The sequence below is a fragment of the Bombina bombina genome, chromosome 4 (genome assembly GCF_027579735.1).
Source record: "Bombina bombina isolate aBomBom1 chromosome 4, aBomBom1.pri, whole genome shotgun sequence".
Lineage (NCBI taxonomy): Eukaryota > Metazoa > Chordata > Amphibia > Anura > Bombinatoridae > Bombina > Bombina bombina.
The window spans coordinates 776,516,785-776,539,828 of record NC_069502.1 but is presented as its reverse complement, the minus strand read 5'-3'; the positions used below and the strand labels follow the sequence as shown (position 1 = coordinate 776,539,828).

Genomic DNA, 23,044 nt, shown 5'->3' with positions numbered 1-23,044 from the left:
TTCCAGAATATTTATCGGTAGAAGAGATTCTTCCCGAGACCAAAGACCCTGAGCTTTCAGGGATCCCCAGACCGCGCCCCAGCCCATCAGACTGGCGTCGGTCGTGACAATGACCCACTCTGGTCTGCGGAATGTCATCCCTTGTGACAGGTTGTCCAGGGACAGCCACCAACGGAGTGAGTCTCTGGTCCTCTGATTTACTTGTATCTTCGGAGACAAGTCTGTATAGTCCCCATTCCACTGACTGAGCATGCACAGTTGTAATGGTCTTAGATGAATGCGCGCAAAAGGAACTATGTCCATTGCCGCTACCATCAACCCGATCACTTCCATGCACTGAGCTATGGAAGGAAGAGGAACGGAATGAAGTATCCGACAAGAGTCTAGAAGTTTTGTTTTTCTGACCTCTGTCAGAAAAATCCTCATTTCTAAGGAGTCTATAATTGTTCCCAAGAAGGGAACCCTTGTTGACGGGGATAGAGAACTCTTTTCCACGTTCACTTTCCATCCGTGAGATCTGAGAAAGGCCAGGACGATGTCCGTGTGAGCCTTTGCTTGAGGAAGGGACGACGCTTGAATCAGAATGTCGTCCAAGTAAGGTACTACCGCAACGCCCCTTGGTCGTAGCACAGCTAGAAGGGACCCTAGTACCTTTGTGAAAATCCTTGGAGCAGTGGCTAATCCGAAAGGAAGCGCCACGAACTGGTAATGTTTGTCCAGGAATGCGAACCTTAGGAACCGATGATGTTCCTTGTGGATAGGAATATGTAGATACGCATCCTTTAAATCCACCGTGGTCATGAATTGACCTTCCTGGATGGAAGGAAGAATAGTTCGAATGGTTTCCATCTTGAACGATGGAACCTTGAGAAACTTGTTTAAGATCTTGAGATCTAAGATTGGTCTGAACGTTCCCTCTTTTTTGGGAACTATGAACAGATTGGAGTAGAACCCCATCCCTTGTTCTCTTAATGGAACAGGATGAATCACTCCCATTTTTAACAGGTCTTCTACACAATGTAAGAACGCCTGTCTTTTTATGTGGTCTGAAGACAACTGAGACCTGTGGAACCTCCCCCTTGGGGGAAGTCCCTTGAATTCCAGAAGATAACCTTGGGAGACTATTTCTAGCGCCCAAGGATCCAGAACATCTCTTGCCCAAGCCTGAGCGAAGAGAGAGAGTCTGCCCCCCACCAGATCCGGTCCCGGATCGGGGGCCAACATTTCATGCCGTCTTGGTAGCAGTGGCAGGTTTCTTGGCCTGCTTTCCCTTGTTCCAGCCTTGCATTGGTCTCCAAGCTGGCTTGGCTTGAGAAGTATTACCCTCTTGCTTAGAGGACGTAGCACTTTGGGCTGGTCCGTTTTTACGAAAGGGACGAAAATTAGGTCTATTTTTTGCCTTGAAAGGCCGATCCTGAGGAAGGGCGTGGCCCTTACCCCCAGTGATATCAGAGATAATCTCTTTCAAGTCAGGGCCAAACAGCGTTTTCCCCTTGAAAGGAATGTTTAGTAGCTTGTTCTTGGAAGACGCATCAGCCGACCAAGATTTCAACCAAAGCGCTCTGCGCGCCACAATAGCAAACCCAGAATTCTTAGCCGCTAACCTAGCCAATTGCAAAGTGGCGTCTAGGGTGAAAGAATTAGCCAATTTGAGAGCATTGATTCTGTCCATAATCTCCTCATAAGGAGGAGAATCACTATCGAGCGTCTTTATCAGCTCATCGAACCAGAAACATGCGGCTGTAGCGACAGGGACAATGCATGAAATTGGTTGTAGAAGGTAACCCTGCTGAACAAACATCTTTTTAAGCAAACCTTCTAATTTTTTATCCATAGGATCTTTGAAAGCACAACTATCCTCTATGGGTATAGTGGTGCGTTTGTTTAAAGTGGAAACCGCTCCCTCGACCTTGGGGACTGTCTGCCATAAGTCCTTTCTGGGGTCGACCATAGGAAACAATTTTTTAAATATGGGGGGAGGGACGAAAGGAATACCGGGCCTTTCCCATTCTTTATTAACAATGTCCGCCACCCGCTTGGGTATAGGAAAAGCTTCTGGGAGCCCCGGCACCTCTAGGAACTTGTCCATTTTACATAGTTTCTCTGGGATGACCAACTTTTCACAATCATCCAGAGTGGATAATACCTCCTTAAGCAGAATGCGGAGATGTTCCAACTTAAATTTAAATGCAATCACATCAGGTTCAGCCTGTTGAGAAATGTTCCCTGAATCAGTAATTTCTCCCTCAGACAAAACCTCCCTGGCCCCATCAGACTGGGTTAGGGGCCCTTCAGAGATATTAATATCAGCGTCGTCATGCTCTTCAGTATCTAAAACAGAGCAGCCACGCTTACGCTGACAAGGGTTCATTTTGGCTAAAATGTTTTTGACAGAATTATCCATTACAGCCGTTAATTGTTGCATAGTAAGGAGTATTGGCGCGCTAGATGTACTAGGGGCCTCCTGAGTGGGCAAGACTCGTGTAGACGAAGGAGGGAATGATGCAGTACCATGCTTACTCCCCTCACTTGAGGAATCATCTTGGGCATCATTGTCATTATCACATAAATCACATTTATTTAAATGAATAGGAATTCTGGCTTCCCCACATTCAGAACACAGTCTATCTGGTAGTTCAGACATGTTAAACAGGCATAAACTTGATAACAAAGTACAAAAACGTTTTAAAATAAAACCGTTACTGTCACTTTAAATTTTAAACTGAACACACTTTATTACTGCAATTGCGAAAAAACATGAAGGAATTGTTCAAAATTCACCAAATTTTCACCACAGTGTCTTAAAGCCTTAAAAGTATTGCACACCAAATTTGGAAGCTTTAACCCTTAAAATAACGGAACCGGAGCCGTTTTAAACTTTAACCCCTTTACAGTCCCTGGTATCTGCTTTGCTGAGACCCAACCAAGCCCAAAGGGGAATACGATACCAAATGACGCCTTCAGAAAGTCTTTTCTAAGTATCAGAGCTCCTCTCACATGCGACTGCATGCCATGCCTCTCAAAAACAAGTGCGCCACACCGGCGCGAAAATGAGGCTCTGCTTAAGCTTTGGGAAAGCCCCTAAGGAATAAGGTGTCTAATACAGTGCCTGCCGATATTATTATATCAAAATACCCAGATAAAATGATTCCTCAAGGCTAAATATATGTTAATAATGAATCGATTTAGCCCAGAAACAGTCTACAGTCTTAATAAGCCCTTGTGAAGCCCTTATTTATGATCGTAATAAACATGGCTTACCGGATCCCATAGGGAAAATGACAGCTTCCAGCATTACATCGTCTTGTTATAATGTGTCATACCTCAAGCAGCAAGAGACTGCACACTGTTCCCCCAACTGAAGTTAATTGCTCTCAACAGTCCTGTGTGGAACAGCCATGGATTTTAGTTACGGTTGCTAAAATCATTTTCCTCATACAAACAGAAATCTTCATCTCTTTTCTGTTTCTGAGTAAATAGTACATACCAGCACTATTTCAAAATAACAAACTCTTGATTGAATAATAAAAACTACAGTTAAACACTAAAAAACTCTAAGCCATCTCCGTGGAGATGTTGCCTGTACAACGGCAAAGAGAATGACTGGGGTAGGCGGAGCCTGGGAGGGATCATGTGACCAGCTTTGCTGGGCTCTTTGCCATTTCCTGTTGGGGAAGAGAATATCCCACAAGTAAGGATGACGCCGTGGACCGGACACACCTATGTTGGAGAAAGTTAAGACACGCAAAAGCAACAGGCTGACATGTTTCGGCCTTATGCTGTAATCGTAGCTGACATTATGCTAACGTGTCACACACTTAAGTGTTCACTGATAGGTTCACAATTTACCAATCACATTGAAGAACGTTCTATGCTTAGATTAACCTCTTACAAACTTAGTTGCCTGAAAAAAAATATATTACATCAAACATTGTTAAGAGTAAATTTCATAAATGTAAATAACACTGTTATACATGAAAATTGCTAAAGGGCGCAATATGGCTAATACGGATAAAGAGACAATGGTGAAAAAAGAAACCTATTATACTATTTTAGGACGCTATATACAGATAGAAGCCAAGCTCTTGGTAAAATATCGTTGGTGCCTAATACACACTACTGTGTGGAACAACTACAATCTCCCCCTACTCTTTATGGGCTCGATCCGATAAAAATCGTCGCCCGCAAAAGCTGGCGACACCAATATTTGCACTGGTTTGGTATCACATATACGGCGTAACCTAGAAGTTAAGCGCGTACATTTCTGCCGTCGCCCGTAGTTTTTTGGGCCATAGGCAGGTATACCAAACCCGCGCAGTTTGGTATCCAATATACAGCGTAAGGACTTACGTGGCGAAAATGGAGAAATCTTACTCCATTTTCACCTCGCCACAAAAAGCAGCCGGAATGAAACCTTACACTGACTATCGGAGCCCCGTAACTCCCTAAACTAGCTGCTAAATAAACCTAACACCTAACGCATGCGCAATGTCTATCTACCTGTCAACCGCAATCTGCTAAATAAAACCTAACACCTAACGCATGCGCAATGTCTATCTACCTGTCAACCGCGATCCCCCGCCGCAATCCCTAATAAAGTATTTAACCCCTAAACCGCCGCCATCTACATAAACTAACCCCCTACTGTGAGCCCCTAAAACCGCCACCATCTAACTGATCTATCCCCTACTGTGAGCCCCTAAAACCGCCACCATCTAACTGATCTATCCCCTACTGTGAGCCCCTAAAACCGCCACCATCTAACTGATCTATCCCCTAATGTGAGCCCCTAAAACCGCCACCATCTAACTGATCTATCCCCTAATGTGAGCCCCTAAAAACGCCGCCATCTACCTGATCTATCCCCTAATCTGACCCCTTACACCGCCGCCAGCTATATTAATATTATTAACCCCTAATCCAATATCCATAAAGTAATAAGCTCTATTACCAGCCCTTAAAAGGGCCTTTTGCGGGGCTTTGCCCCAAAGTTAACAGCTCTTTTGCCCTATAACCTGCCTTCCCTACACCACCGCCACCTATATTAATGGTATTAACCCCTAATGTAAGCCCCTTACACCGCCGCCATATATATTAAAATTATTAACCCCTAATTTAATCTTCCTACCCCGCCGCCAGCTATATTATAGTTAATATAGTTATTACATTATATATATTAACCCTAATTATATTAGGGTTAATATAGTTACTATAGTATTTATATTAACTCTATCTAACCCTAACACCCCTAACTAAATTCTTATTAAATAAATCTAATTTATATTATAAACTAAAATATTCCTATTTAAATCTAAATATTAACCTATAAAATTAACCCTAAGATAGCTACAATATAATTAATAATTACATTGTAGCTATGTTAGGGTTTATATTTATTTTACAGGTAAATTGTTAATTATTTTAACTAGGTATAATAGCTATTAAATAGTTATTAACTATTTAATAGCTACCTAGTTAAAATAATTACCTAATTACCTGTAAAATAAATCCTAACCTAAGTTACAAATACACCTACACTATCAATAAATTAAATAAACTACAAATATCTATCTAAAAATACAATTAAATAAACTAAACTAAAATAAAAAAAAAAACCCTAAACTAAATTACAAAAATTATCTTGAAGCCAATTCTGTACCCTTCTGAAACAATGTTCTGAATCCAAAGATTGTGAACGGAATTGATCCAAATTTCTTTGAAAAAACGTAATCTGCCCCCTACCAGCTGAGCTGGAATGAGGGCCGCACCTTCATGTGGACTTAGGAGCTGGCTTTGGTTTTCTAAAAGGCTTGGATTTATTCCAGACTGGAGATGGTTTCCAAACTGATACCGCCCCTGAGGATGAAGGATCAGGCTTTTGTTCCTTGTTGTGACGAAAGGAACGAAAACGATTATTAGACCTAAATTTACCTTTAGATTTTTTATCCTGTGGTAAAAAAGTTCCATTCCCTCCAGTAACAGTTGGGATAATAGAATCCAACTGAGAACCAAATAATTTATTACCCTGGAAAGAAAGGGAAAGCAGAGTAGACTTAGAAGACATATCAGCATTCCAAGTTTTAAGCCATAAAGCTCTTCTAGCTAAAATAGCTAGACACATATACCTGACATCAACTCTAATGATATCAAAGATGGCATCACAAATAAAATTATTAGCATGTTGAAGAAGATTAATAATGCTATGAGAATTATGATCTGTTACTTGTTGCGCTAAAGCTTCTAACCAAAAAGTTGAAGCTGCAGTAACATCCGCTAAAGATATAGCAGGTCTAAGAAGATTACCTGAACACAAGTAAGCTTTTCTTAGAAAGGATTCAATTTTCCTATCTAAAGGATCCTTAAAGGAAGTACCATCTGCCGTAGGAATAGTAGTACGCTTAGCAAGAGTAGAGACAGCCCCATCAACTTTAGGGATTTTGTCCCAAAACTCTAATCTGTCAGATGGCACAGGATATAATTGCTTAAAACGTTTAGAAGGAGTAAATGAATTACCCAAATTATTCAATTCCCTGGAAATTACTTCAGAAATAGCATCAGGGACAGGAAAAACTTCTGGAATAACTACAGGAGTTTTAAAAACCTTATCTAAACGTTTAGATTTAGTATCAAGAGGACTAGAATCCTCTATTTCTAATGCAATTAGGACTTCTTTAAGTAAAGAACGAATAAATTCAATTTTAAATAAATATGAAGATTTATCAGCATCAACCTCTGAGACAGAATCCTCTGAACCAGAAGAACCATTATCAGAATCAGAATGATGATGTTCATTTAAAAATTCATCTGAAAAATGAGAAGTTTTAAAAGACTTTTTACGTTTACTAGAAGGAGGAATAACAGACATAGCCTTCTTAATGGATTTAGAAACAAAATCTCTTATGTTATCAGGAACACTCTGATTATTAGATGTTGACGGAACAGCAACAGGTAATGTAACAGTACTAAAGGAAATATTATCTGCATTAACAAGTTTGTCATGACAATCAGTACAAACAACAGCTGGAGGAACAGATACCATAAGTTTACAGCAGATACACTTAGCTTTGGTAGATCCAGCACCAGGCAGCGATTTTCCAGAAGTATCTTCTGACTCAGTGTTAACGTGATACATCTTGCAATATGTAATAGAAAAAACAACATATAAAGCAAAATTGATCAAATTCCTTAAATGACAGTTTCAGGAATGGGAAAAAATGCCAGTGAACAAGCTTCTAGCAACCAGAAGCAATAAATAATGAGACTTAAATAATGTGGAGACAATAATGACGTCCGTCGAATTCCGATTGGCTGATAGGATTCTATCAGCCAATCGGAATTAAGGTAGAAAAATCTGATTGGCTGATTGAATCAATCAGATTGAACTTGAATCTGATTGGCTGATTCAATCAGCCAATCAGATTTTTCTACCTTAATTCCGATTGGCTGATAGAATCCTATCAGCCAATCGGAATTCGACGGACGCCATCTTGGATGACGTTATTTAAAAGGTACCTCATTCGTCGTTCAGTCGTCGGCCGGGATGGATGCTCCGCGTCGGAGGAGCGACGAATGAAGATTGAAGATGCCGTTTGATGGAAGATGCTGCCGGATGGAAGAAGACTTTGCTGCCGCTTGGATAAAGACATCGCCCGGATCGGATGAGGAGTTCGGCCCGGTGTGGTGAAGACAAGGTAGGGAGATCTTCAGGGTGGTAGTGTTAGGTTTATTTAAGGGGGGTTTGGGTTAGATTAGGGTTATGTGGGTGGTGGGTTGTAATGTTGGGGGGTGGTATTGTGTTTTTTTTTCAGGCAAAAGAGCAGTTTTCTTTGGGGCATGCCCCCACAAAAGGCCCTTTTAAGGGCTGGTAAGGTAAAAGAGCTTTGAACTTTTTTTAATTTAGAATAGGGTAGGGAATTCATTTATTTTGGGGGGCTTTATTATATTATTAGTGGGCTTAGAATAGGTGTAATTAGCTTCAAAATCTTGTAATTTTTTTTTATTTTTTGTAATTTAGTGTTTTTTTTTGTAATTTAGTTTAGTTTATTTAATTGTATTTTTAGATAGATATTTGTAGTTTATTTAATTTATTGATAGTGTAGGTGTATTTGTAACTTAGGTTAGGATTTATTTTACAGGTAATTAGGTATTTTAACTAGGTAACTATTAGCTATTATACCTAGTTAAAATAATTAACAATTTACCTGTAAAATAAATATAAACCCTAACATAGCTACAATGTAATTATTAATTATATTGTAGCTATCTTAGGGTTTATTTTATAGGTAAGTATTTAGATTTAAATAGGAATATTTTTATTAATCATATTAATATTAGATTTATTTTAATAAGAGTTTAGTTAGGGATGTTAGAGTTAAATAGGGTTATTATACTTAATATATATATATATATAATATAATAACGATATTAACTATATTAACCCTAATATAATTAGGGTTAATATAGTTAATATATATAATATAATAATTATATTAACTATATTAACCCTAATATAATTAGGGTTAATATAGTTAATATAGCTGGCGGCGGTGTAGGGGGATTAGATTAGGGGTTAATACATTTATTATAGCTGGCGGCGGTGTAGGGGGATTTAGATTAGATGCAAAAGAGCTGATTATTTTGTGACAAAGCCCCGCCAAAAGTAAAAGAGCAGTTTTCTTTGGGGCATGCCCCGCAAAAAGCCCTTTTAAGGGCTGGCAAAAGAGCAGTTTTCTTTGGGGCATGCCCCGCAAAAAGCCCTTTTAAGGGCTATTTGTAGGGTTAGACTTAGGTTTAGTGGTAGGGATAGGTTAGTATTTTAGGGGTTAAATAATTTAATATAGATGGCGGCGGGGTAGGGGGATTAGATTAGGGGTTAATAATTTTAAAATAGATGGCGGCGGGGTAGGGGCTCACTTTAGGGGGTTATAGATTTAATATAGCTGGCGGGGGGTCCGGGAGCGGCGGTTTAGGGGTTAATAACTTTATTAGGTTGCGGCGGGGTTTGGGAGCAGCGGTTTAGGGGTTAATAACTTTTTTTATTGTTAGGCTAGTGAGGGGGGATAGCGGATAGAGGGTTAGACGTGTCGGGCTATGTTAGGGAGGCGTGTTAGACAGTGTGGGTGATTTCATACTTTAGTCAGGTTTTGTAGGCGCCGGCAGTCACTGGCGACGCCAGAAATTTGTACTTACGCAGATTTCTGGACATCGCTGGTTTATCAGACTTACGGCACATTAGCAACTGACGGCGCCGTATATTGGATAGCTCGAGTTGCGAGCTGAAACTGCGGGCGACGCGGGTTCCCTCGCTTGCGCCGCAAACTACGCCGTATATCGGATCGCGCCCCTGATCTCATTTATTTACCTATGCATTCCCCACTAAGGTGCTACAATAATCAACAATTGTTACATTTTTTACGCCTATGGAAGCTTATAGTTTTCAATATTGAATTGAACCGCTTATATTTACAATGTAACGATTTATATAATTTATCACTGCTCTTTTGACTGCTTCTGTACATCATATGTATTAAGATAGTTTACCAACAGCTTGGCTTCTATCTGTATATAGTGTCCTAAAATAGTAGATAACCTTTTTTCACCATTGTCTCTTTATCCGTATTAGCCATATTGCGCCCTTTAGCAATTTTCATCTTTTGTAATACAAACATGTATAACAGTGTTATTTACATTTATGAAATTTACTCATAACAATGTTTGATGTAATATATTTTTTTCAGGCAACTAAGTGTGTAAGAGGTTAATCTAAGCATAGAAAGTTCTTCAATGTGATTAGGTTCACAATTTACCATCAGTGAACACTTACCCCTTTAAGTGTGTGTGACACGTTAGCATAATGTCAGCTACGATTACGGCATAAGGCCGAAACATGTCAGCCTGTTGCTTTGGCGTGTCTTAACTTTTATGCTTATGGGTTTTTTTTACTTCGCTCTGGACTTTTCGTTTATCCAGTATATATATATATATATATATATATATATATATATATATATATATATATATATATATATATATATACATATATATATATATACATATATATATATATATATATATATATACATATATATATATACATATATATATATATATACACATATATACGTATATACACACACACACAATATATATATATATATATATATATATATATATATATATATATATAAAACAAGAAAAGGAGGTCCGGAAAACTGCTCAAAACACGTAATGCACTTTATTGAAATTAATAGAGTGATCGCAAAAACAGCAACGTTCGTGCATATGCATGCAAGTAAAGAGGTAAAGTGTAGCTATGGCCAAGGTGGTGGGCTGAGTTAGGAGCACTGGTAAGGGCTTGTCTTACGCGTTTCAGCTCCTATAGAGCCTTATTCATAGACTGCATACTGCCCAATTCTATTATGCAAATTTATATAGGCTAACCTAACATGTAATTGGTTAATAGAGCCCTAACCTGTTGACCAATGGCTAAAAAAGATATATATACACACACACATACAGTATCTCACAAAAGTGAGTACACCCCTCACATTTTTGTAAATATTTTATTATATCTTTTCATGTGACAACACTGAAGAAATGACACTTTGCAACAATATAAAGTAGTGAGCGTACAGCCTGTATGACAGTGTAAATTTGCTGTCCCCTCAAAATAACTCAACACACAGCCATTAATGTCTAAACTGTTCGCAACAAAAGAGAGTACACCCCTAAGTGGAAATGTCCAAATTGGGCCCAAGTGTCAATATTTTGTGTGGCCACCATAATTTTCCAGCACTGCCTTAACCCTTTTGGGCATGGAGTTCAACAGAGCTTCACAGGTTGCCACTGCAGTCCTCTTCCACTCCTCCATGACGACATCACGGAGCTGGCGGATGTTAGAGACCTTGCTCACCTACCTTCCGTTTGAGGATGCCCCACAGATGCTCAATAGGGTTTAGGTATGGAGACATGCTTGGCCAGTCCATCACCTTTACCCTCAGCTTCTTTAGCAAGTCAGTGGTCAACTTGGAGGTGTGTTTGGGGTCGTTATGTTGGAATATTGCCCTGCGGCCCAGTCTCCGGAGGTAGGGGATCATGCTCTGCTTCAGTATGTCACAGTAAATGTTGGCATTCATGGTTCCCTCAATGAATTGTAGCTCCCCAATGCCGGCAGCACTCATGCATGCCCAGACCATGACACTCCCACCACCATGCTTGACTGTAGGCAAGACACTTGTCTTTGTAATCCTCACCTGGTTGCCGCCACACAATCTGAACCAAATAACTTTATCTTGGTTTCATCGGACCACAGGACATGGTTCCAGTAATTCCTCTGCTTGTTTTCAGCAAACTGTTTGCAGGCTGTCTTGCGCATCATCTTTAGAAGAGGCTTCCTTCTGGGACGACAGCCATAAAATCCATCAAGCAGATAAATCCATGTGACCGATTTACAGAGAGCCTTATGAATAGATTTCCCATAGGTGAAAACATGGTATCATCAGGCAATACTACCTTCACATCCCTCAGACAAGCAATACTGTACTTGGAGAGGAACTGGGCATTAATATGCTTAAAAGCGACTTTCACAGAAGAATCAAGCATATCATGCCTCACCACCTCGTAAGGAGGCAAAGTTTTTAAAAACGGAGGTATGAGTGAGGTGGGAGATGTATGTATAGGCATTTGAGGTTTGGGAAACTTTGCCCCTCCTGGTAGAAATGTATATCCCATCAGTAACAAGCTTGTGGACTCTCGCCACATTATATATATATATATATAATAATGATGAATGATTTGTAACAATTTTTTTTTCACTAGTTCTTTATGATTCTGGGTAAGATATGCAAATTAGATAAGAAACAGCTCAGGTTTTCTGCTTTTGATAAAGTCATGTCAATGAACTCAGTAGCAGCAATAAACCCAATCAGCAGTAGCCACACAACCCAGTTGCATAACCATTCAGGACCAGCAGATATCCGAGTCTCCCAAGCTGTACTTTAAACCCCTTTTGCAGGGATTAAATGCAGAGCAAGTAATTTATTTCTTTTTTACTATACTATTAGGCAGAAAATATGGCATTTTCAGGCTTATATAAATAGTATCTTATTTTCATGCCTAAATTGTGGAACAAGATAAAACTATATATGTAGATGTCCAACTATAACTAGATCCCAATCAGCATCTGGGGATGTGGAAACAAAAGAATGTGATACACTATTTGCTACATAATTTGCACACCTTTCCAAAGGCAAAATAGAGCACAATCGGATCAGCATTTAGGTAAGAGAGCTCATTTTCTTAGTGGCATGGCTCATGATATTTGTTAAGTAGTATCTTAGGGATCTACTTTTAGATCATACACTATTTGGTATTAATTAGTATTTTAACAATCTGAAAGACATTTATGTACAAAAACGGTTTTACTTTAAGAATATTACCTGGCATAATGCTGCTTCCAGGTTCATTTTCTGGCAAAATTAGTTCTCCAAGGCCTGATCGTGGCCCAGAACCCAGAAAACGTATGTCATTAGCAATCTTCATTATGCTACAAGAAACAGTGTTCAAGGCACCACTTAACTCAACCAGCGCATCATGTGCAGCAAGGGCTTCAAATTTGTTAGGTGCAGTTATAAATGGCAAACCTGAAAAATAAATACATTTGGTTAAATAAGTTGTAGCTATACCCACTTTAAAACATAGTTTTCATACAGATAAGAGTATCAGTTCAATTTAAGGGGCATTCTGATGTAAATATAAAAGCTCTGTTAAAATACAGCATTTTATTTTTACATTAAAATCTCCCTTTAGATTTCAACTCAATTCTAAAACTAAACAAAGAGCTGGACAAATTTGTTCTAAAAGCCAGCCAAAAATATGTGAACCAGTAATTTATGCCATCTCACACGATAGATACTAAGTGGCCAGTTTATTAAAGGCCGAATGGCCTCTAATGCTGCCGTTTCCGCGCAAGCCTTCAGACTTGCCTAAATCCTTAACGCATTTGCCTCCTCTGAGGCGGCGGTCAGCAATACGTCCGATCAGGTTGATTGATAGCCCCTGATAGTTTGGCCGCAAATCTGCAGGGGACGACATTGCACATGCAGTTTACCAGTGGCCTCGCCCTTGTCAGCTTGTTTCAGAATTAAATTAGTATTCTCACTTAAATGCTTGAGAGCAGTTCTATCAGCAAATGAAAAATTACTAGGACCCTTAGGCCCTCTGGACTTCTGTCGATTGTTTTTTAATTGTAATTTATCAAGATCTGAAATAATACAAGTCTCTCGAAGGTTTCAACGCTATGATGAGTATTCTGTGGAAAAAATGTGCTTTTGTTACATAGGCCTAGATTTTTAATGTTTAGTATTTTATTATTAGGTAATTCTGCCTGGACCCCTGTGGATAAACATGGGTTAAACATTTTTTTACCTTTACTCATAGAACATGCCACGGGATGTGAAAGATTAGCCCTGTTAGTAGATGCATGCCATACTTTAAGCCTTATATTACGGAAGAACCGGTACATGTCTTTCCTCAGATTAAAGAAATTACAGTCAGATAATGGACAGAACGACAAACCTTTCTGTAAGATGGCAGTCTCATTGTCGTTCAATAGGTGGTCTGAAATATTAACAACTATACTCTGTTGTTGGAGCGTGTTGTCCTCCGCGGCTTGTCTCCCTGGGGTTCCTTCTGTTGAATTTTGTTGTTGTGGGCTGCCTTGTTGTGACCGCCAATGTTTTTGGCCGCCCCGCCTCCTGGGCCTTCTTCCCCCTCGCTGCAGGAAATATCCGCTGACTCTGAGCTGATGCTGGATGTGCCACCCTGGCGTGTTTGTCGAAACTGTCCTCTGAAACCGGAAATGACGTTGCGCTCTCTTCCTTGTGGATCGTAGACCCATCGATAGACTATTGGCTACATAATCCTGCTCATCACGATTGAATTTCGCCCTCTTGTGTTCCTCTATTGTTTTACGTAAGTCAGCCAAGATGTTCTTATTTTCTAACATCAATTTGTCAAATGTTTCCACAGACAATGAATGGCGAATCTCCTCCTGTTATTTCTCAGTTGAAGCCTTCAGTGCATCAAACCCAGCATGAAACGTCTACTAAGAAAACATAATTTATGCTTACCTGATAAATTTATTTCTCTTGTAGTGTATCCAGTCCACGGATCATCCATTACTTGTGGGATATTCTCCTTCCCAACAGGAAGTTGCAAGAGGATCACCCACAGCAGAGCTGCTATATAGCTCCTCCCCTCACTGCCATATCCAGTCATTCGACCGAAACAAGCCGAGAAAGGAGAAACCATAGGGTGCAGAGGTGACTGTAGTTTAATTAAAATTTAGACCTGCCTTAAAAGGACAGGGCGGGCCGTGGACTGGATACACTACAAGAGAAATAAATTTATCAGGTAAGCATAAATTATGTTTTCTCTTGTTAAGTGTATCCAGTCCATGGTTCATCCATTACTTGTGGAATACCAATACCAAAGCTAAAGTACACGGATGATGGAAGGGACAAGGCAGGAACTTAAACGGAAGGAACCACTGCCTGTAGAACCGTTCTCCCAAAAACAGCCTCCGAAGAAGCTAAAGTATCAAATTTGTAAAATTTTGAAAAGGTATGAAGCGAAGACCAAGTCGCAGCCTTGCAAATCTGTTCAACAGAAGCCTCATTTTTAAAGGCCCAGGTGGAAGCCACAGCTCTAGTAGAATGAGCTGTAATCCTTTCAGGGGGCTGCCGTCCAGCAGTCTCATAGGCTAAACGGATTATACTCCGAAGCCAAAAAGAAAGAGAGGTTGCAGAGGCCTTTTGACCTCTCCTCTGTCCAGAGTAAACAACAAACAGGTTAGATGTTTGACGAAATTCTTTAGTAAGTAAAACTTCAAGGCACGGACTACATCTAAATTATGCAAAAGACGTTCCTTCTTTGAAGAAGGATTAGGACACAATGATGGAACAACAATCTCTTGATTGATATTCTTGTTAGAAACCACCTTGGGTAAAAACCCAGGTTTTGTACGCAGAACTACTTTATCTGAATGAAAGATCAGATAAGGAGAATCACAATGTAAGGCAGATAACTCAGAGACTCTTCGAGCCGAGGAAATAGCCATCAGAAACAGAACTTTCCATGATAAAAGTTTGATATCAATAGAATGAAGGGGTTCAAATGGAACCCCTTGAAGAACTTTAAGAACCAAGTTTAAGCTCCATGGAGGAGCAACAGGTTTAAACACAGGCTTAATTCTAACTAAAGCCTGACAAAATGTCTGAACGTCTGGAACTTCTGCCAGACGCTTGTGTAAAAGAATAGACAGAGCAGAAATCTGTCCCTTTAAAGAACTAGCTGATAATCCTTTGTCCAAACCCTCTTGGAGGAAGGACAATAACCTAGGAATCCTAACCCTACTCCATGAGTAATTCTTGGATTCACACCAATGAAGATATTTTCGCCATATCTTGTGGTAGATTTTCCTGGTAACAGGCTTTCGTGTATGTATTAAGGTATCAATGACTGACTCAGAGAAGCCATGCTTTGATAGGATCAAGCGTTCAATCTCCATGCAGTCAGTCTCAGAGAAATTAGATTTGGATGATTGAAAGGACCTTGTATCAGAAGGTCCTGTCTCAGAGGCAGAGTCCATGGTGGAAAGGATGACATGTCCTCCAGATCTGCATACCAGGTCCTGCGTGGCCACGCAGGCGCTATCAGAATCACTGATGCTCTCTCCTGTCTGATTTTGGCAATCAGTCGGGGGAGCAGAGGAAATGGTGGAATCACATAAGCCAGGTTGAAGAACCAAGGAGCTGCTAGAGCATCTATCAGCGTCGCTTCTGGGTCCCTGGACCTGGATCCATAACAAGGAAGCTTGGCGTTCTGGCGAGACGCCATGAGATCCAGTTCTGGTTTGCCCCAACGATGGACCAATTGAGCAAACACCTCCGGATGGAGCTCCCACTCCCCCGGATGATAAGTCTGACGACTTAGAAAATCCGCCTCCCAGTTCTCTACGCCCGGGATATGGATCGCTGATAGGTGGCAAGAGTGAGTCTCTGCCCAGCGAATTATCTTGGAGACTTCTGACATCGCTAGGGAACTCCTGGTTCCCCTTTGATGGTTGATGTAAGCCACAGTCGTGATGTTGTCCGACTCAAATCTGATGAACCTCAGTGTTGCTAACTGAGGCCAAGCTAGAAGAGCATTGAATATTGCTCTTAACTCCAGAATATTTATTGGGAGGAGCTTCTCCTCCTGAGTCCATGAGCCCTGAGCCTTCAGGGAGTTCCAGACTGCACCCCAACCTAGAAGGCTGGCATCTGTTGTTACAATCGTCCAATCTGGCCTGAGAAAGGTCATACCCTTGGACAGGTGGACCCGAGATAACTACCAGAGAAGAGAATCTCTGGTTTCCTGATCCAGATTTAGTAGAGGGGACAAATCTGTGTAATCCCCATTCCACTGACTGAGCATGCATAATTGCAGCGATCTGAGATGCAGTCGCGCAAATGGCACTATGTCCATCGCCGCTACCATTAAGCCGATTACTTCCATGCACTGAGCCACCGCAGGGCGCGGAATGGAGTGAAGAACAAGGCAAGCATTTAGAAGTTTTGATAACCTTGACTCCATCAGGTAAATTTTCATTTCTACAGAATCTATAAGAGTCCCTAGGAAGGAAACTCTTGTGAGAGGAGATAGAGAACTCTTTTCTTCGTTCACTTTCCACCCATGCGACCTCAGAAATGCCAGAACTATCTCTGTATGAGACTTGGCAATTTGAAAGCTTGACGCCCGTATCAGGATGTCGTCTAGATAAGGAACCCCCGCTATGCCTTGCGGTCTTAGAACCGCCAGAAGTGAGCCCAGAACCTTTGTAAAAATTCTCGGGGCTGTAGCCAACCCGAAGGGAAGAGCTACAAATTGGTAATGCCTGTCTAGAAAGGCAAACCTTAGGAACCGATGATGATTCTTGTGAATCGGAATGTGAAGGTAGGCATCCTTTAAGTCCACAGTGGTCATGTACTGACCCTCTTGGATCATGGGTAAGATGGTCCGAATAGTTTCCATCTTGAAAGATGGAACTCTGAGGAATTTGTTTAACATCTTTAGATCCAAAATTGGTCTGAAGGTTCCCTCTTTTTTGGGAACCACAAACAGATTTGAATAAAAACCCTGTCCTTCTTCCGTCTGCGGAACTGGATAGATCACTCCCATTACTAGAAGGTCTTGCACGCAGCGTAGGAATGCCTCTTTCTTTATCTGGTTTGCAGATAATCTTGAAAGGTGAAATCTCCCTTGTGGAGGAGAAGCTTTGAAGTCCAGAAGATATCCCTGAGATATGATCTCCAACGCCCAGGGATCCTGAACATCTCTTGCCCCCGCCTGGGCGAAGAGAGAAAGTCTGCCCCCTACTAGATCCGTTGCCGGATAGGGGGCCGTTCCTTCATGCTGTCTTGGAGGCAGCAGCAGGCTTTCTGGCCTGCTTGCCCTTGTTCCAGGACTGGTTAGGTTTCCAGGCCTGCTTGGATTGAGCAAAAATTCCTTCTTGTTTTGAAGCAGAGGAAGTTGATGCTGCACCTGCCTTGAAATTTCTAAAGGCACGAAAATTAGACTGTTTGGCCCTTGATTTGGCCCTGTCCTGAGGAAGGGTATGGCCCTTACCTCCAGTAATGTCAGCAATAATTTCTTTCAAACCAGGCCCGAATAAGGTCTGCCCCTTGAAAGGAATATTGAGTAATTTAGACTTTGAAGTCACGTCAGCTGACCAGGATTTAAGCCATAGCGCCCTACGCGCCTGGATGGCTAATCCAGAATTCTTAGCCGTTAGTTTAGTCAAATGAACAATGGCATCAGAAACAAAAGAGTTAGCTAGCTTAAGTGTTCTAAGCTTGTCAATGATTTCAGTCAATGGAGCTGTATGGATGGCCTCTTCCAGGGCCTCAAACCAGAAGGCCGCTGCAGCAGTGACAGGCGCAATGCATGCAAGGGGCTGTAAAATAAAACTTTGTTGAATAAACATTTTCTTAAGGTAACCCTCTAATTTTTTATCCATTGGATCTGAAAAAGCACAACTGTCCTCAACCGGGATAGTGGTACGCTTTGCTAAAATAGAAACTGCTCCCTCCACCTTAGGGACCGTCTGCCATAAGTCTCGTGTAGTGGCGTCTATTGGAAACATTTTTCTAAATATAGGAGGGGGGGAAAACGGCACACCGGGTCTATCCCACTCCTTACTAATAATTTCTGTAAACCTTTTAGGTATTGGAAAAACATCAGTACACACCGGCACTGCATAGTATTTATCCAGTCTACACAATTTCTCTGGCACTGCAATTGTGTCACAGTCATTCAGAGCAGCTAACACCTCCCCAAGCAATACACGGAGGTTCTCAAGCTTAAATTTAAAATTAGAAATATCTGAATCAGGTTTCCCCGAGTCAGAGATGTCACCCACAGACTGAAGCTCTCCGTCCTCAGGTTCTGCATATTGTGACGCAGTATCAGACATGGCTCTTACAGCATCTATGCGCTCTGTATCTCGTCTAACCCCAGAGCTATCGCGCTTGCCTCTAAATTCAGGCAATCTGGCTAATACCGCTGACAGGGTATTATCCATGATCGCAGCCATGTCCTGCAAAGTAATCGCTATGGGCGTCCCTTATGTACTTGGCGCCATATTAGCGCGAGTCCCTTGAGCGGGAGGCAAAGGGTCCGACACGTCGGGAGAGTTAGTCGGCATAACTTCCCCCTCGACAGAACCCTCTGGTGACAATTATTTTATAGATAAAGACTGATCTTTACTGTTTAAGGTGAAATCAATACATTTAGTACACATTCTCCTATGGGGCTCCACCATGGCTTTTAAACATAATGAACAAGTAGTTTCTTCTGTGTCAGACATGTTTGTACAGACTAGCAATGAGACTAGCAAGCTTGGAAAACACTTTAAACCCAGTTAACAAGCAATATAAAAAACGTTACTGCGCCTTTAAGAAAAACAAATTTTGTCAAAATTTGAAATAACAGTGAAAAAAGGCAGTTACACTAACGAAAATTTTACAGTGTATGTAACAAGTTAGCAGAGCATTGCACCCACTTGCAAATGGATGATTAACCCCTTAATACCAAAAACGGAATAACAATGAAAAAAACGTTTTTAAAACCAGTCACAACAACTGCCACAGCTCTACTGTGGCTGTTACCTTCCTTAAACACGACTTTTGAAGCCTTTTGAGCCTTTCAGAGATGTCCTGTATCATGCAGAGGGAAGCTGAATGTCTCCGTCTGTAATTTTAGCTGCGCAGAAAAGTGCTAAAATAGGCCCCTCCCACTCATATTACAACAGTGGAAAGCCACAGGAAACTGTTTCTAGGCAAAAATCAAGCCAGCCATGTGGAAAAAAAACTAGGCCCCAATAAGTTTTATCACCAAGCATATATAAAAATGATTAAATATGCCAGCAAACGTTTTATATTGCACTTTTATAAGAGTATGTATCTCTGGTAATAAGCCTGATACCAGTCGCTATTAAATCACTGTATTTAGGCTTAACTTACATTAATCCGGTATCAGCAGCATTTTCTAGCAAATTCCATCCCTAGAAAAATGTTAACTGCACATACCTTATTGCAGGATAACCTGCACGCCATTCCCCCTCTGAAGTTACCTCACTCCTCAGAATATGTGAGAACGGCAGTGGATCTTAGTTACTTCTGCTAAGATCATAGAAAACGCAGGCAGATTCTTCTTCTAAATGCTGCCTGAGATAAAATAGTACACTCCGGTACCATTTAAAAATAATAAACTTTTGATTGAAGAAAAAAACTAACTATAATACACCACTCTCCTCTTACTACCTCCATCTTTGTTGAGAGTTGCAAGAGAATGACTGGATATGGCAGTGAGGGGAGGAGCTATATAGCAGCTCTGCTGTGGGTGATCCTCTTGCAACTTCCTGTTGGGAAGGAGAATATCCCACAAGTAATTGATGATCCGTGGACTGGATACACTTAACAAGAGAAACTGCTATCTTATGACCTGCATGCAAATACATTGGCCGAGTATTACAGGGTTAAACGGATCCCATGGGGACTCCGGATGAATACCCGTCCAAGCCTTCTCAAAGATAATCAGGAATACTGCAGGAAATTCGAATACATCCTGAACAAATGTTCTTTTAACATTATTGTGCTTACCGTAGAGTTCCTGCAGAAAGAGATTGATGCACTGAAGGCTTCAATTGAGAAATTACAGGAGGAGATTCGCCAATCATTGTCTGTGGAAACATTTGACAAATTGATGTTAGAAAATAAGAACATCTTGGCTGACTTACGTAAAACAATAGAGGAACGCAAGAGGGCGAAATTCAATCGTGACGAGCAGGATTATGCAGCCAATAGAGTCTATCGATGGGTCTACGATCCACAAGGAAGAGAGCGCAACGTCACTTCCGGTTTCAGAGGACGGCGTCGACAAACACGCCAGGGTGGCACATCCAGCAGCAGCTCAGAGTCAGCGGATTTTTCCTGCAGCGAGGGGGAAGGAGGCCCAGGAGGCGGGGCGGCCAAAAACATCGGCGGTCACAACAAGGCAGCCCACAACAACAAAATTCAACAGAAGGCACCCCAGGGAGACAAGCCGCGGAGGACAACAGAGTATAGTTGTAAATATTTCAAACCACCTATTGAACGACAATGAGACTGCCATCTTACAGAAAGGTTTGTCGTTCTGTCCATTATCTGACTGTAATTTCTTTAATCTGAGGAAAGACATGTACCGGTTCTTTCGTAATATAAGGCTTAAAGTATGGCATGCATCTACTAACAGGGCTAATCTTTCACAGCCCGTGGCTTGTTCTATGAGTAAAGGTAAAAAAAATGTTTAACCCATGTTTATCCACAGGGGTCCAGGCAGAATTACCTAATAATAATACTAAACATTACAAATCTAGGCCTACGTAACAAAAGCAAATTTTTTTCCACAGAATACTCATCATAGCGTTGAAACCTTCGAGAGACTTGTATTAGCAGATCTTGATAAATTACAATTAAAAAACAATCGACAGAAGTCCAAAGGGCCTAAGGGTCCTAGTAATTTGTCATCTGCTGATAGAACTGCTCTCAAGCATTTAAGTGAGAATGCTAATTTAATTCTGAAACAAGCTGACAAGGGCGGGGCCACTGTTTTGAATAAAAATGATTACAAGAAAGAGGTATATCAACAACTAAGTGACAGCAGGGTTTACAAAAAAATGTCAGGTAATCCGTTAGCCGCTGTTAGCAGGGAAATCCAATCTATTGTGATTTTTGCCTTTCAGGTAAGAGATCCAATTACCCCAGTTTTTTTATACCTTACCTAAGATCCATAAGTCCATGACTGCTCCACCTGGTCGCCCTATTGTGGCTGGCACAAATTCTGTTTTTTCCAACATGGCCATATACCTTGATAAGGTGCTTAGACCATTAGTGGAGCAGTCATGTACTTTTATTAAGGATACCAAAGATTTTCTTGTTAAATTGGGTAATTTACAACTCCAGACTGACAAATTCTTATTATTTAGTCTCAATGTCACAAGCTTATACACCTCCATCCCCCACTCCAGTGGAATTGATGCTGTTGGTAATGCTCTACACTCTGGGGGTCTTTACTCCAATGATAGAATTTGCTTCATACTACAACTACTTGAGGTAATTTTATACAACAACTATTTCTTGTTTGAAGATACTTTTTACCTTCAATTACAGGGAACAGCCATGGGCTCCAACGTCGCCCCCAACTATGATAATATTTATATGAATTCCTTTGAAGAAAAATTTGTATTTGAGCACCCGATGTTTAGTCGGTGTGGCGCCACTTGGTGGCGCTACATTGACGACATCTTTGGTGTCTGGTTGGGCGACGTTGGAGCCCTGGAATCCTTTGTCACTGATTTGAATCTTTCAATCACCAATATATCTTTCATGCTGACTTATGGCGAGGTTAAAATAGATTTCTTGGATGTATCTATCACCAAAGCTGGCTGTGGGTTCTCCACTGACATTTTCAGGAAGGACACTGGTAGGAACAGCCTGCTATGTTTTGAAAGTGCACATCCTCCATCTTTATTGAAATCATTGCCCCGCAGTCAAATGCTAAGAGTAAAACGTATTGTGGATAACGAGAACACCTCTACAAATAGGTTGATGGAAATGGGGGATACATTTTTACAACAGGGTTATCCCCATGAGCTTATTTCTAAAACCATTAATGATGTGCTTCCCTTGGATAGAGAGCCTTTGTTGACATCTAAATCATCTAAAAATGATAAAAAAAGAATGACGTTTGTATCAGAATTTTGCAGACAGAGTAATCTAATATCTAAGATTATTCGCCGACATTGGGGTATTCTCTAATGTTGCAATCTAGACATAGAGGAGTTTGGCCAGAACCCAATGCCAGCCTATAAACGCAGAAAAATTTGCAAGACACATTGATTAGAGCAGACATAGGTCCTGGCAAAACACAAACCCAAGGTTACATTACCAAAATAAAGTTTGGGATGCTTCCCTTGTCTGGGTTGCTGTAATTGTGGTTCCATTATAAGGAGTCCACATTTCCTTCATCCACACACAGGGTATAAGTTCAAGTACAGGGATTACTTTACATGCAACACCAAGTTCATAGTTTATCTCATTAAGTGCCCATGTGGGCGGTGCTATGTGGGTGAATCCACTAGGCGCATTGGTGATCGCATCATAGAGCACAAGAGTAACATAAGATGCAAGGTCCACACTGCCCCTGTAGCGCATCACTTTATTGCAGCCGGACACCAATTCAGCCAACTTAGATTCCAGATAATAGAACAAGTCCATACACCCAGACGGGGAGGCAACAGGGAACTGTTGCTTAAACAAAGAGAAACGTTCTGGATTTTTAAATTAGATACTCTAGAACCCAAGGGAATGAATAGGGAGATTAATTGGTCATCTTTTTATTGAACAGGATATTTTTGTGCAATAATTGTACTGATGTATATTCCTATTATATTCTTTTAGAATGT

The 23,044-nt window shown here is 40.9% G+C and overlaps 1 protein-coding gene across 2 annotated transcripts in view; it reads right to left on the bottom strand.

Annotated features, from left to right (window-relative positions):
- FH (fumarate hydratase) overlaps window positions 1-23,044 on the bottom strand; it is an 837,567-nt gene that overhangs the window by 462,827 nt on the left and 351,696 nt on the right. For both annotated transcript variants that reach the window (XM_053711136.1, XM_053711137.1), the window contains exon 7: window positions 12,438-12,641. In XM_053711136.1, the coding sequence (XP_053567111.1) occupies window positions 12,438-12,641 (204 nt within the window). The remainder of the gene's footprint in view (window positions 1-12,437; window positions 12,642-23,044) is intronic.